The sequence below is a fragment of the Equus asinus genome, chromosome 1, assembly GCF_041296235.1.
Source record: "Equus asinus isolate D_3611 breed Donkey chromosome 1, EquAss-T2T_v2, whole genome shotgun sequence".
Lineage (NCBI taxonomy): Eukaryota > Metazoa > Chordata > Mammalia > Perissodactyla > Equidae > Equus > Equus asinus.
Genome location: NC_091790.1, coordinates 158,392,948 through 158,408,515, shown reverse-complemented (window position 1 = coordinate 158,408,515; position 15,568 = coordinate 158,392,948). Strand labels below are relative to the sequence as shown.

Here is a 15,568-nt window from a genome sequence, read left to right as displayed (position 1 = left end):
TGTTTTACCAATTCCTCTAAATTCTAATAGGGCAGGGATGAGTCATATGATCCAATAGGGGCTGAAGGAGAGAGACATAAGCAATCTCTCTGGTTATTTATGTGAACAATTTGGACAGGAAAGTATGTTTTCTGAGGTTAACAGCACAGTAGGAGGTCTTACCACACTCGGTAAATGGAATCTCCATGCTGAAAAAACACAAAACAAAAATCCCAAAGGAAAAGTTTACTTCTGATTTTTGAGGTACACACATTCAAATGAAATACTACTGTTCAGAACACTGGGAGGTTGGGGGAGAGTAGTATTCAAACAGGAATTTTAATGTCACTTTTTACCCAACTGCTAATGCTAATAGAAACTGGAGATATTGGCACTGTAAAAGAATAACTCCCCAAGCCACCTCATCCTTTCCCTTCCTTCCTGCCTGCCAACTCTTTTGCAAAGGACTCATTCAGGTGTACAACAGAGAGACAGAAAGTCTTTGCAGAAAGTGAGACAAAACAAGGGATAATATAAGGGATAAATAATTTAGAGCAGTAAAGGAAAAACAAATGCTGGATTTACCCTAAAATGTGCTTGCAACCCTCTATAAAACACCAGAAGTCCTGTTCTCAGGATAGAAGAGAGAAAAGAAAGGCAGAGTGGAAAGGTGACAGCCTTAGGGTTAGGTTTTCCAAAATAAGTCATCCTAGTTATCATTACACCTCTCCAGCATCACTAGTTTACTTAGGACCTTCCTAAACCCTTCCCAATACTAACTAGTATGCCTTTATATTTCATTTCATTTACTATTGAATTAAAATGATTGAAGACATAGACATTCTATTTACTTTACTATAATCTCCCACTGTGGTAATAGAAAAACAACATGGAAAGCACTTAATTCTCCACAGAAAAATAATGCCCAGGTCTTTTCCTATCAATAAAACTGAAACACTCTCACTGAAATTCATAGTAACATTAAACAAAAAATTATTATAGATGCCAAATTTTCACTTAGTTAAAAAATGCTTTATAACTTTAAAAAAATGCATTTGAAGGTAATTTGCAAAAACACCGTATAAATGGTAATCCAATTGCGTTAATTCTTCCTCTAGATATCTGTATTACTCCTCTTTTTCACAAAATCTTGTTCAAAAACTAAACATTATTTTTGGGCACTTTTTCTTAAAGAGTCAAATCATAAAATCATCCACCAGTGAATCTTCACTATTTTTCTTCCTGTTTTGGGGGTGATACACACACACACACACACACACACACAATTCTCTCTCTCTCTCTCAATCTCTGCAGAAGAGTTGTTCCAAAAAATAGAATAGGTATAATCCATGATATGCAAAATGTCCCTATCCAGGCTCTGCTCTGAGGTACATAGTGGATTCAATATTTTTTAACTCTTATCTGTAAAAAAAAAAAACAAACCACCACCAAAACTAATAAGGAAAAAACCCACTGGCAATACAACAAATCACATTCTAGTTTCTCAGTGCAAATATTGTGATTCTCAAATACTGAAAATATGTAGAATTATATGTTTTTATCTTTAATCAAATATATACCATAATATAAGAGTGCTGCCCTCTCCTATTCTAATCAAGAGACTGAATCTAACTGAATAATACTGACAAACTCAGAATGTTCTTGAAATTCCTCATCTGGAACTGCCTTCAGGAATGGCTTAGGAGCCACCTAAGATAAGTCTCAATGTGCATTCAAAACATTATTGACAATTAAGCTAACTATCCTATTTCAGAATCACTTAAAAAGGAAAGGAACAAAAACTTCAAAATGTGAAGATTTGTTAGCAGTGAGGATATCTTTTTTAAAATGACAGTCTCTGAAGATTATTCCAAAAGTCAAATTCTACAACATGATGATCACTGAAATAAATTAATGCTCTCCCTAACGTTTATATGTTCTTAAAACGGGAAAATAATTATGTAAATTCTGATAAACAGGTATCTTGTTACCATTTAAACTTTGACTTATTTCACATTACTGCTAAGTATCTAAAATACCAGCAAATTAATCCCCTGAAAACTAATTTTTAGGGACAATACACAATGAGGTAGTTTTAAAATATGTCCCCAAATCCTTTGATACTCCTTTCTTCTGGAAATGGAGCCTAATTCTCCTCTCCTTGAGTGTCAGCTGGATCAAGTGACTTGTTTCTAATGAATAAGATAAAGTAGAAGATCAGTGTACAGCTTCGGAGACTAGATCATAAAATGCACTGTGACTTCCTCCTTGCTGTCTCTTGGATAGATCACTCTGAGGGAAGTTGGCTGCCATGTTGAGAGGATATTCCACAGCCACTGAAGAGCCCACACATTAAGAAACTGAAGGGGCTCCTGCCAAACATCATGTGAGTGAGCCACCTTGACGAGAGATGCTCCAGGTCCAATCAAGCCTTTAGCTGACTGCAGCCCTTGCCAACATCCTGAGTGCAACTAAGCCGGAACCAAAAAGCTAAGATGCTCCCAAATTTCTGACCTGACCACTAAGTTTTGGGGTAATTTATAACACAGCAATAGATAACTAATAGAAATGGAAAAAATAAATTACCTTATAAAGTTCCTTCTCATCCTTTTCCGTCTTCAACTGACATTCAAGTTCTTCTCTTTCATACTGTGCCTTCCTGAGTTTGTCCTTTAAACTGAATTAAGTTCAAGTAACATTAGTATAAACAAAAGGCCCTCTGTTAAAATATAAAAGTATTTTTTTAAAAGCATCAGAAATACCTGTCTAATTCAGTTTCTTTTTCAATTGCTTTATGTGTCACTGACACAATATCTTCCTCAAGCTGGAGAGCTTTGGATGTGGCATCATTGTATCTCTTCTTAAACTCTTCATTTTCCATTTTTAAACTTTGTGATACTTCAATAAGACCCTTAAAAACAACAAAGTATTTTGAGAAACAGAAATATAATTAAGACAAATTTGCATATTTTAATCCCACATTTGTCCCCTCCAAAGTTTATAAGCTAACACTAAAAACTAAACCCAAATTTGTAACATACATTCAACTTTTCATATACTAAATTAAACTATCGATTTTTTTTTTTGGCTTTTCATACACTTGCTTGTTGATTTCACTAACTTCTCCACCAGAGGGCAGACAACAAAAATGAGAAAAAAATGTAAAAATCAGTCACTTTCATTTTTCACATCTTGCTTTTCAACGTCACCCCAATGACAAATCAGGTTTCATATGATATTACCAACGTTAACATATGCTTCTTCAAGCAGAGATAACTAAGAGCCACTGACAATTACAACAAAGCACTAGGTTAAGACACATGCCTAAAGCAGTGTTCCTAATGCTCCTGCCACTGTGACTCAGAGGCATGAACAATATTCAAAGAAACAGAAACAAATAAAAAACAAGTAATAAATGCAATAAATAAAATGTATTTCTATTTAACATAGAATATTCTACTTTAAACAAATAATCTAAAAGTTAAAAAAAATTTATCACATCAATTCAGACAAGCAACTTATGAGAACCTGATCAAGCTTCTCTCTAAGCCTGTTTTATAATCTGTAAAATGGACATAATAAGGCTTTTTTGCCTAGTTTATAAAATTATGAGACTCAAACTGTTTTTGTTAAAAAAATAAGTTTAAAATTTCCCGCTAAGAAAGCACCACCCACCTACCAACAACAAAAACAAAAGAAAACTGCCAACTTAAATGTATCAAATGTTACACAGTATTTATAAGTCACTTTGATTTATATAAAATAACACAGCCAAACTTTTTACTTAGGGGTAGAATACCATTTTAATTATCTTCCTATAATACGAAAATTGCTATATTGTATCTATACTTCATTAAAAAGCTTATCACAATGGTGGTCAGATACACTCTGTTGGTTTCATTTTGCTCAAAGCAAATGTTTGCCTTAGTCAATTTGCAACATTAACCAACAAGCGTTATACAAAGCCAAATGCTTTTCCACCACCAAAGCCACACTACCAAAGAGAGCAGATAATACTTATTCCCTCTGCTACAACTGTTGTCAAAATTCAACAATTCATGGGGCTGGCCCCACGGCCAAGTGGTTAAGTTCATGCGCTCCGCTACTGGGGCCCAAGGTTTCGCAGGTTCGGATCCTGGGCGCGGACATGGCATGGCTTATCAAGCCATGCTGAGGCGGCATCCCACATGCCACAACTAGAAGGACCCACAACTAAAAATATATAACTACGTACCAGGGAGGAAAAAGGACAAATAAAATCTTTAAAAAAAAAATTCAATGATTCTTGTAAAAATCTGACAGATGTATAAAAACAGCCAGAGAGGTTTCTAAATAGTTTCTACATTTTTTACTTTTAGTTTTACCAAAAGTTCTCTTGGCACTGTAAATAGGCTACAGATTTAATCCAGGTATCTCTCCTCAGGACAAAGACTAGATTGCCCAGAGGCAAAAACTAGTTTCTGATTCCGTAATTAACGAAGTTCTACAGTTGGTAAATAGCCTTCTAAAAAACCTATGGGGCAAGAACAAGAAAAGATTGGCAAGCAACTAAATGCAAAACATGAACTAACTGCATTATCTATGAGTCAGCTAACTCTACAGAATTAAGTCACAAATTAATTCTAACTGTAACTTGAGAGTCTTAGAATCTTTTTCTGGTACCCATAAAGGCACCTGACAGCTTCTCAGTATCCAAGCCTATTTTCAAGAGGCACAATAAAGTAGAGATTCTTCTTCAGGCCTCTAGTTCTCATGTCTGAGCGAAGCATAGGCATCTTCAATGTGCTTAAGTCTTCCTGAGCATGAAAATGGCATCAAAGCCCTTAGTGTACATACAAACAACTAAGAATCATGCTTTCTTTAAAAAAATAACTTTTCTTAAAAGAGTAAAATCTACAACACAATCTTTGAAAAACACTTGAAATTTGGGATAAATATTCATCTGATCACAGTGTTTGCAAATCATGCCAAAGTGCCTAATTCTAATATTAAAACAAAGATAAGAACAATTAAAAAATGCAGGCAAAAGGAGACTAAGAGACTTGGATATTTCAGATTCATGCCGCAGACTCTTCCCTCTCCTGCTAGGTTTAAGGATCACTGCTACCACGAGCCACTATTGTCAATTCTCCCAAGTCATAAAACTCTCAAATAGGAACAACCAGATAAAAAGACTGTAAATCACCTATCTCTGTGGCTAATCATGTACTAAAAATATCTAAAGTAACAGAATACATTTATTCCCATGTTAAAAAAAAAGACAAAATTAACTGATTACCAATGAATACCAATGTATCTAAAGAAACCAGATACGGTATCACTGACTACTGTCCAGAAAACAAGTGTGGTACTCTGGATTCAAATGTAAACAGTGGTAAACTTTAGTAAATTAGTACCTGAATACTCTAAATAGCAAATTATTGGCAAAAGGATTATGTTGTTCAGAGAAATTGCTAGGAGATTTTAAAGTAAATCTCATTCATCTGACTTAGCCTGGACTTTCTCAAACACTCTGCTTCTTGAAATCAACTACAATACTGAGCTATGCAGATAGCCACATAGAATATAAATGCATGTTCTCTGGTTCAGACAAAATATATAACAGACAACAATGTACAATAATAAACTGTCTTCATGGCATTAAAATAATGGGCTAAAAGGCAAAATAAATAAATAATTACCACAATAATTAGGCAATTATTTGTTTCATTAGCATTGCCCTGATAAAAACCTATTTAAGTTGCAGCTGGCTTTTTTGTTTTTATAAACTAACCTGACAGAAATCATAATTTATTTTAGATCTCTGAATTTAAACATCTTTAAAGATCAAATATTCATATAACCTCTTCAGTAATAAACTTCAAAATTATCTTGAGAAAACCTTATACTTTTATTTAAACAAAGAACAACAAAAGCAAGAAATTCACTAAGAAAATTTCCATGAAGAGGAACTATTGTTCGTATTCAAAGAAAGCAAAGTTTAAATGCAATAAAATGTAACGAGGACTACTTTACTAACTAAATGTAAATCTCCTATGAGCAAATACACTTAAATTCTACCTTTATAAGAAAACGGCAGATCCAAAGAAATTTTTTGGTTGGAGTAGAGAAGAGGGAAGAAAGGCTACAAACATATCTAATGTCTAAATAATTTCCTAAACATGTATACATTCCATGGACAAGTAATTTTTAACACTGGGTTTCACATACATTTTTAAAGAGGCAGGGAATAAGAAGAAAAGATTTAGGATAACGTAATTTTACTTATATTAAGTTGCCTTTTATTTTAATGAAATTGGATGGTTTGTGTGTATTGTTATAATGATCTACGTTACACGTGGCTATGTAACATAAGTTACACATAGATCAATGGAACAGAATAGAAAGCCCAGAAATAAACCCATGCATAAATAATCAATTAATTTACAACAAAGGAGCCAAGAATATACAATGGGAGAAGGATAATCTCTTCAATAAACGGTGCTGGGAAAACTGGACAGCCACATACAAAAGAATGAAACTGGACCACTACCTTACACCATACACAAAAATCAACTCAAAATGGATTAAAGACTTAAATTTAAGACCTGAAACCATAAAACTCCTAGAAGAAAACATACAGGGAGTAAGCTCCCTGACATTGGCATTGGCAATGATTTTTTTGGATTTGACACTAAAAGCAAAAATAAACAAGTGGGACCACGTCAAACTAAAAAAACTCTGCACAGCAAAGGAAACCATCAACAAAATGAAGAAGAAACTTCCAGAATGGGAGAAAATATGGGCAAATCAAATAACTGATAAGAGGTTACTATCCAAAATTATATATAAAGAATTTACATAACTCAATAGCAAAAAAAAAAAAAAAGTAATAAAAATAAAATCCAATTTAAAAATGGGCAGAGGGCCCAGCCCAGTGGCGCAGCAGTTAAGTTCATACACTCTGCTTTGGTGGCCCAGGGTTCACCGGTTCAGATGCCAGGTGTGGATCTACCCACTGTTTATTGAGCCATACTGTGGCAGGCAACCCACACATAAAGTAGAGGAAGATGGGCATAGATGTTAGCTCAGAACCAATCTTCCTCAGCAAAAAGAGGAGGATTAGATGCTAATCTTCCTCAAAAAATAAACAAATAAAAAATGGGCAGAGAACCAAACAGACATTTTTCCAAAGATAACATACAAATGGCCAACAGGTACATGAAAAGGTGCTCAACATCACTAATCATCAGTGATTTACAAATCAAAACCACAATGAGATATCACCTTACACCTGTTAGAATGGCTATCATCAAAAAAACAAGAGAAAACAAAGAGTTGAGAAGATGTGGAGAAAAGGAAACCCCTGAACACTGTTGGTGGGAATGTAAATTGGTGCAGGCACTATGGAAAATAATAGGGAGGTTCCTCAAAAAATTAAAAATAGAACTAACATATGATCCAGCAATCCCACTTCTGGGTATAAATCCAAAAGAAATGAAAACAGGATATAGAAGAGACATCTGCACTTCCATGTTCACTGCAGCATTATTCACAACAAGCAAGATATGGAAACAATCTAAGTGTCACCGGATGAATGGATAAAGATGTGGTACAATATATACAATGCAATATTATTCAGCCATAAGAAAGAAGGAAATCCTGCCATTTGCAACAATATGGCTGAACCTTGAGGGCATTGTGCTAAGTGAAATAAGCCAGACAGAAAAAGACAAATACCGCACGGTATCACTTATATGTGTAACCTAAATAAAAAGTCAAACTCAAAGAAACAGAGTGTAGAAAAGTGGTTGCCAGGGGGCCAGGGGTGGGGGAAATAGGGAGAGGTTGGTAAAAGGGGACAAAGTTTCAGCTACAAGATGAATAAGGTCTGAGGATCTAATGTATAACATGGTGACTATAGTTAATAACACTGTATTGTATAATTAAAATTTGTTAAGAGAGTAGAACTTAAATCTTCTCACAAAAAAAAAAAGATAAATATGTGAGTTGATGGATGTGTTAATTAACTAGACGGGAGGAATCCTTTCCCAACGTATACATATATCAAATCACCACAATGTACACTTTAAATATCTTACAATTTTACTTCTCAATTATACCTCAATAAAGCTGGTGGGGAAAAAAAAGAAACTGAATGGAAAATACTCAATGATACAAGTTGTATGGAACTATAAAAAAATGCTTCATCTTACACTTCAGTGTTTATCTACAAGGAGTATGAGCTAGTTCAAAGTATATATAAATATACTTATATTTTAGAAACAAAATATTATGAATTTCCTGAAACTATTACTTAGCAAATCAGATACAAAATGAACGTAATTGGCTTTAAAGAAATTTATTGCCATATACACATAAGTTATAACTATCATGCCCTAATCATTTAAATTAAGCCTTTGTGTCTTTTTTCCCTCAATGACAATCAGTAAAAGAGAATTAGAAATTCAGTATCATAAATTCAAAATTGGTTTTTGGCAATTTCACCTATTAGGAAATATATATATAGATATCTGTATATCAAGATACATATCATATATAGATATATATAAGCAATTGGAGCAATTCCATATATTAAGCAGTTTAAATGCCTTAAACTACCTCTGTCCAAAACCAGGGATGCAACGCAATGATAAATAAAGCTTTAGAGAAGAGAAAGCCAAAAACATAAAGAAAGTCAAAGAGGTCCACACTAGCCAGAGTCACCATAATGAGAGATCTTTCATTCTCCCTCACTCCAAAACCTGTAGTAACTCCCAAATGCCTGGTAATTCTCAAGGTATCCTACCCAGTTTGTGAAACTTAAGAACAAAAACAATATGAACACATACAACAGTTCATAACATGTTCCTTATGTGGTTTATGCAATATTGTTTAGTATCCTCAAAAAGAATTTACTTTAAAAATGCCTTGAAGTACATCTTATACTATCAACATTCAAGTTAAGAAAATAATTTATTTTATGCAAAAAACTCAATTCATAGTTTAGGCTCCAAAAAATTATAAACTAAAACAAAAAACTTAACAGAGTCACAGCCCATTTTAGTCCTATTTGAAAAACAAGATTCAGTATCACTGGTTCCCTGAGCCCTACTTTTCAATCTTCTGATTTTCAAATACATATCTAGCACTCCAACGAAACAAAAACAAGAACACAACGAATATACATACAAACTGCTAATTTTTATGTAAGTCTAATAAATGTAAAGTTGGGGTAAAAAAAAAGACATCAATCAATACAATGGAATTTTATTTAACAATAAAAGGAATGAAGTACTGATACATACTACAACACAGATGAACCTTGAAAGCATTTTAAGTGAAAGAAGCCAGTCACAAAAGACTACATATGATTCCACTTGCATGCAATGTTCAAAATATGCAAATCCACACAGACAGATATTTAGATTAGTGGATTGAGAGGGGAGGGAAACGGAGAATGACTACAAATAGGTACAAAGTTTCTTTTTTGGGGTGATACAAATGTTCTAAAATTAGGTCATGGTAATGGTTGCACAATTCTGTAAATATAATAAAAATGATAGGATTGTACACTTTAAAGTGATAAAATTTCTGGTATGTAAATTAAATTTCAATAAAGTTGTTTTTAAAAAAGATCATTTAGGTAAGCTCACATCTTCGACCCTCAGAGGCAGAAGTATAGAGCGTGATTAAGAGTACTGGCTGGAGCCAGACTGCCTGCTTTCCCACTTACAAACTGTTCAATCGTAGGCAGGTTAAGTAACCTCTCTGTGCTACCTCTGTAAAAAGCAGATAACAGAGCCTACTTCATAGGAGTAAGTGAGTTGACAAATGTAAAAATGCTCAGAACAGCATTTGGCTTACATTAAGTGTTACAGGAGTTATTTTTATTAATCAGCCTTTTAAAGAGGAGAAAATTCCACACGTATTAAAGTTGAACTAGAAATGAATGTAAAAATTATCCTTATTTTTAAATCTAGGGTGTACATAAACGTACATACCACATTAAAATAATCTAGGGGAAATATAATACGGAATTTATAGTTCTCAATTTACAAACGTTTGATTTCAGTTTTAATCTACTTTATTCCTTCAAACAGCCAATCACACAAAACAACCTTAAATATAACTATAGGCATTACTTAAATCAATCAGTTTTGATAAGCTTAACATATCCAATTCTTTTAATTTACAAAGTAAAAGTGTTAGGGTGGCATTTTACAACGAGAAAAGTCAGTGTTTATAAAAGATGAAAGATCTTATTTATAATCACTTAATTATTATAAACATTTAATTGTCAGTATTTGTCAAGTACTGAATGGGTAATAAGCTAATCATATTATTTTATAAAACAATGAAAATGCAATTAATTTCTTCTATCATGAAGAAACAAGATTTCAACCAATCATTCCTAGTATACTGTCCATTATAAAATTTTAATCGAAACTGTAGATGATACATCAAAATAGCCCTCCAGATATTCAGTAGTTTATATACTCAGTATCCAAAGAGAAGATCTTCAGAACTACTCTCCTAAATTTTTTTTTTTTTTTGAGAAAGATTAGCCCTGAGCTAACATATGCTGCCAATCCTCCTCTTTTTGCTAAGGAAGACTGGTCCTGAGCTAACATCTGTGCCCATCTTCCTCTACTTTATATGTGGGACTCTTGCCACAGCACAGCTTGTCAAGCAGTGCCACGTCCACACCCAGGATCCAAACCGGTGAACTCTGGGCCACCAAAGCAGAATGTGCACACTTAACCACTGCATCACCAGGCCAGCCCCTAAGATTTTTTTTTTTTTTTAAGAATTCACATCATGCAATATATTTAAAACAAGTGCCAAGAAATGTCATGGATTTTATAAGCCACCCAACTAAGACAAGTCTGAAAGTTTCTGAGCTGTTACAACTGCCCAGCAGACCTGCCTAATTAAGATGGAGACTGTAGGGGCTGGCCCTGTGGCCAAGTGGTTAAGTTCACGCGCTCTGCTGCAGGCGGCCCAGTGTTTCGTTGGTTTGAATCCTGGGCGCGGACACGGCACTGCTCACCAAACCACGCTGAGGCAATGTCCCACATGCCACAACTAGAAGGACCCACAACAAAGAATATACAACTATGTACCAGGGGGCTTTGGGGAGAAAAAGGAAAAAAATAAAACCTTCCAAAAAAATAAATAAATAAATAAATAAGATGGAGACTGTAATTTTGGAAGTAAAAAGCAAATTCATAAAAAACCAGAAGCCCTGAGACTAGTAACAAAGAAAAACTATCTAATAAAGGAATACTAGCAAGCATATCATTTTATCCCAAGAAATAAGCAATTGCCAACATATAACTAAGAATTTTTTTTTTTACATTATATAAATACTACTTTCAGAATCTTGGGGAAATTCTATGAATTTCCATTCCTCTTATGACACTGTTCACATTTTAGTTCTTCTTTGATGATTCTCTGGTTCATCATTATGAAAACTAGTAAAACAATAATGGCTACTTGCACTTATAAAGAATCTACTATGTAACAAACACCATTCTAGGTCCTTTTTTCTGTAGTATACACTATCATTTAAAACATCACTTCCACATACTTCATCTTCCCAATGCAAGAATGGCAGCAGGGAAGGAGTTCCCACCAAGATTAGTGACTGTCATCAAGACTTATGATTTGCCATAAAAACTTCTGCTGAAGACCTTTACTGGGTACCACAGCCACAATCTCCTACAAATTTTGCTTCATTAATCCCGAAACCTCAATCTACCACTTTCTGAACCTAAGTCTGTCAGAATAAGCTTTAGTGTTATCTGTAGTGCTTTAGTGTTATCCTTGTCACCTGGACAGCAGAGAGAACCTGAAACTGTTTGAATGTCACCTAACACTCAACGGGATCAGAGGCATGGCTTGATGTGTATGAGTAATTTCACACAATTGAAGACTATCATTCCATAACTCCTGTTCTCCCAATCGTCCACTCTTCCCATGGATTTCAAAGTGATAAGAGTCAAAACCTCAAAGGCCACATTTCAGGGTGTTCTTGATCTCATGGGCTAAGTACATGCTGTAATGGGCTGTTCTCAGAAATCATCTTCTGTCTCACCTCCACCCCTCTGGCTTGCAAAAGAGTGAAAGAGAAAACACTGGCATTCCACTTTGGAAAACTGCCAAATCCAGGTACAAATAATGAGAGAAATGTGTAAAGAATAGAGAAAAAAGAATAATAACTACACAAAATAGCACACCCTAACCCCAACCCTAACTTAACATTTAATGAAAACAGAGCATTTTAACAGGTTCATCAGACTAAAGAGCTTCTGCAAGGCAAAGGAAACCAGGAACAAAATGAAAAGACAACCCACCAACTGGGAGAAAATATTTGCAAATCACATATCCAACAAGTGGTTAATCTCCAAAATATATAAAGAACTCACACAACTCAATAACAAAAAACCAAACAACCTGGTCAAAAACTGGGCAGCGGATCTGAACATTTTTCCAAAGAAGATATACAAATGGCCAATAGGCACATGAAAAGATCTTCAACATCACTAATCATCAGGGAAATGCAAATCAAAACTACACTGAGATATTAACTTACACCCGTTAGAATGGCTATAATAACCAAGACAAAAAATAACAAATGTTGCACAGGATGTGGAGAAAAGGGAACCCTCATATACTGCCAGTGGGAATGCAAACTGTGCAGGCTCTATGGAAAACAGTATGGAGATTTCTCAAAAAATTAAAATTAGAAATACCATATGACCCAGCTATCCCACTACTAGGTATTTATCCAAAGGACTTGAACTCAACAATTCAAAGAGACTTATGCACCCCTATGTTCACTGCAGCATTATTCACAATAGCCCAAGTGCCCATCGACTGAAGAAGATCTGGTGTGTATGTGTTTGTGTGTGTGTGTGTGTGTGTGTGTGTGTACGCACATACAATGGAATACTACTCAGTCATAAAAAAGACAAAATCATCCCATTCACAATAATATGGCTGGACCTTGAGGGTATCATGTTAAGCGAAATAAGCCAGAGAGAGAAAGACAAACACCGTATGATTTCACTCATATGTGGAAGATAAACTAACACATGGACAAAGAGAACAGATTAGTGGTTACCAGAGGGGAAGGGGTATGTGGGGTGCGCATAAGGAGTAAGGGGGAACATTTATATGGTGACTGACAAATAATAATGTACAACTGAAATTTCACAACGTTATAAACTATTATGATCTCAATTAAAAAAAAAAGTGGGTTTCAGGGAATACATTATCAAACCCAAATAGTTACTGAAGACACAACTAACCTTTTGCTCTGATTGCAGTTGGTCACATCTTTCTTTCTCATGGTTAAGTTCTCTTTCCATTCTTTCAACTTGTTCTCGAAGTTGTGTTGTTTCTTTTTCCAGAACAGCAATTAACTTTAACAGTTCTTCTTTTTCTTTCATGGTTTTCTCAATTTTCAACTGTAAAACAAAAAATTCATAGTTTTTTTATAATCCTAAAATGTTATAAATTGTTTTCCATTTCAAAAAGTAGTGAATAAATTCACAGAAAGAACTTTTACATACTATCTACTTCATACCAATCAGCCTCTTTTAGCCTTCAGTTAGAAAAATTCATGAATCACAATTTTTTTTTTTTGCTAAGGAAAATTCATCCTGAGCTAACATCTGTTGCCAATCTTCCTCTTCTTTATGTGAGCCGCCCCAACAGCATGGCCACTTACAGATGAGTAGTGTAGGTCTCTGCCTGGAAACAAACCCAGGCCACCAAAGCGGATCATGCTCAACTCACCACTAGGCCAGCAAGGCTGGCCCTTATGAATAATAAATTTAAATCATCTTTTGGTTGGGCAAAGAAGAAAACATTAAAAAAAGGTATAAAATTAATTTTATTATGAAGTTGCCTGCTAACCACTTTTGAAATCAGTCCTAAAAAAAAATAAGACATATTACGTTTCATAAGTGACTTAATTCTGGGCTTTCCATGGGTAAGATTCGGGAAGAAAATGTGTACCTCTTCTTGAATGCAAATCTATGGGAAATCTTTGAAGCTATTAAGAACTTCCTTATGTATTACATAAGGCCTTCACATCTATGGGATTACTATTAAAAGTTTTGGTTCTTTAAATAAGGAATAACAGTTTCTATACATATAATCACCTCCGTTTTGCTCAACCAAAACAAACTTTATAAGTAAATGTAAATTTTAGGACAAAAATGCAGACTGTAACAATATATTAACAATATAACTGATTCTTATGTGGACACTAATAGTTACTCAGTTCAGGAAAATCTAAATTCCAATATTCTAAAAAATTACTAAATTAAGGGACCTAAAATAGTAGTAAATAAAATGGTTAATATTTTGTTTACAGCAAGAAGTCTTTGATTCTAATAGGGGAAGAATGGAGACTCAGAGGGAAGATTTCACAAAAGAGGAATCACACACTTAGCTAAAACGTTTTCCCCTTGGACACCCAAGTCAGTTTTCCAAAGTGAGGAAATCAAACTGACTAAACTCTTATGAAGGTTAAAAAGCTAAAAATTTTTAAATCACCCTGCTACCTGTTGCATCAGACCAAATGAAAATGACATGAGTAAACGCCCTCAAAAGAGAACAGTTAATTTATTCATTTAACTTCTTTTATACTTTATTTATGTTTTTAAAAAATCATTTTTGGCTCTAAACTTTCTGGTAGCTTAAAAATGAAAATACATCTTGACATAGTGCAATAGAAACATTATGAAAGAACCACTTTTTCCCAGTGATTCATTTAACTGGCACATACTTTCTGAAGAGTTCACTGAATCTTAAGTAGAATTTTAACAAGGAATTAAAATTAGATAAAAATGTATACAAGTCTAATTCCTGCCCCCAATTTTGAATTTTGAAATCTTTCAAGCAAACAAAATAGTTAAAATTTTACAATGAAGACCTACAGATCCATCTCCTAAATTCACTAATTATTAATATTTTGCCATGTTTATTTTATCACCCATTATAAACTTAAGTGTATTTACATAATTTTTTTTGATGCAAAACTGCAGACACTTCACCCCTAAGTACTCACAGCAAGCGTCTCCTATTCAAGCACTACCATTATGATAGCTAAGAAAATTAATAATAATTTCATAACATCCAATGCACAGTCCATAGTTAAGTATCCCCCACTACCCCAAATATCTATTTTTCTAAAATCTAGGATCCAATCAAGGCTCATATATTGAAGGATGTCTCATTAATCACTTTTAATGTCAACAATACCCCAGATATCTCACATTTCTAATAATTTTGTGCAGCCTTAGATAAAATCATTAAAGATTTTGAGGAATGAGGAAATTTAAAAGAATTCTCAAAAAATAGGTCAGAGCATAAAAATTTTTTATCTTAGAAATATCTACCTAAGAGACAACAATTTAAATTTTCTTTATAAAGGATTTTATGAGTAGGAAGAAGCAAAATAAATTGTGCAATGTCCCAATTTACTTAAAGAAGGAGCACAACAGAGATGTTGATGTCAAAATGCCCGTTGTCTTTCTGTTGGAGGCCCCGAAATCAGGGTGGTCTACAAGTATTCAAAATGCTGCAATATAAA

The 15,568-nt window shown here is 34.1% G+C and overlaps 1 protein-coding gene across 4 annotated transcripts in view; it reads right to left on the bottom strand.

Annotated features, from left to right (window-relative positions):
• TAX1BP1 (Tax1 binding protein 1) overlaps positions 1 to 15,568 on the bottom strand; it is a 78,291-nt gene that overhangs the window by 39,145 nt on the left and 23,578 nt on the right. For all 4 annotated transcript variants that reach the window (XM_014841032.3, XM_014841033.3, XM_044765484.2 and 1 more), the window contains exons 5-7: positions 13,275 to 13,433; positions 2,742 to 2,890; positions 2,566 to 2,656 (exon numbers count right to left, since the gene is read on the bottom strand). In XM_014841032.3, the coding sequence (XP_014696518.2) occupies positions 2,566 to 2,656; positions 2,742 to 2,890; positions 13,275 to 13,433 (399 nt within the window). The remainder of the gene's footprint in view (positions 1 to 2,565; positions 2,657 to 2,741; positions 2,891 to 13,274; positions 13,434 to 15,568) is intronic.